Below are 462 nucleotides of genomic sequence, written 5' to 3' on the forward strand. Positions count from 1 at the left end.
CATGGATGGTCCCAGGGGGCTCATGGATGACCCTCAGGGCGTTGTGGGGATGGTCCCTGGGGTGTCTCATGGATGGTTCCTTTGAGTGTCTCACGGATGGGCCTGGGGGCATCCCGTGGAGGTGCCCTGGGCTCTCACGGATGACCCTAGGGACATCCTTGGGGTCCCTCATGTCCCCTTGAGAAATCACGGATGGCCCTCAGAGCACAGACGCCCCCAGGGTTGGACACGAGCTCTGGAGGAGGAACCCATGCCTCCCACCTCGCTCCTACCTCTCCCTGTCCCTATCCCAGGGCTCCACCTGCCGGCTCCCCCCACCCCGCGGGTTTCGGGGGGCGTGGGGGGGGGCCCTCCCTACCTGCAGCATGTACTCGAACTGGTAGATGCAGAGGCCCAGCTCGGCCATGCTGGGTTTGAAGAGCTCCCGTAAGCGGTATTCCTGCATCAGCCTCACGAAGACGC

The 462-nt window shown here is 64.3% G+C and overlaps 1 protein-coding gene across 1 annotated transcript in view; it reads right to left on the reverse strand.

The window, feature by feature from the left end:
- Positions 1–358: 358 nt before the first annotated feature.
- The window catches only part of LOC104506291 (EVI5-like protein), a gene marked incomplete at its 3' end in the record, with an annotated part of 4,041 nt that continues 3,937 nt past the window's right edge, over positions 359–462 (reverse strand). The window contains exon 5 of the mRNA XM_010147193.1: positions 359–462. Within this exon, the coding sequence (XP_010145495.1) occupies positions 359–462 (104 nt within the window).

This window comes from Eurypyga helias, unplaced genomic scaffold (genome assembly GCF_000690775.1).
Source record: "Eurypyga helias isolate BGI_N326 unplaced genomic scaffold, ASM69077v1 scaffold15212, whole genome shotgun sequence".
NCBI lineage: Eukaryota > Metazoa > Chordata > Aves > Eurypygiformes > Eurypygidae > Eurypyga > Eurypyga helias.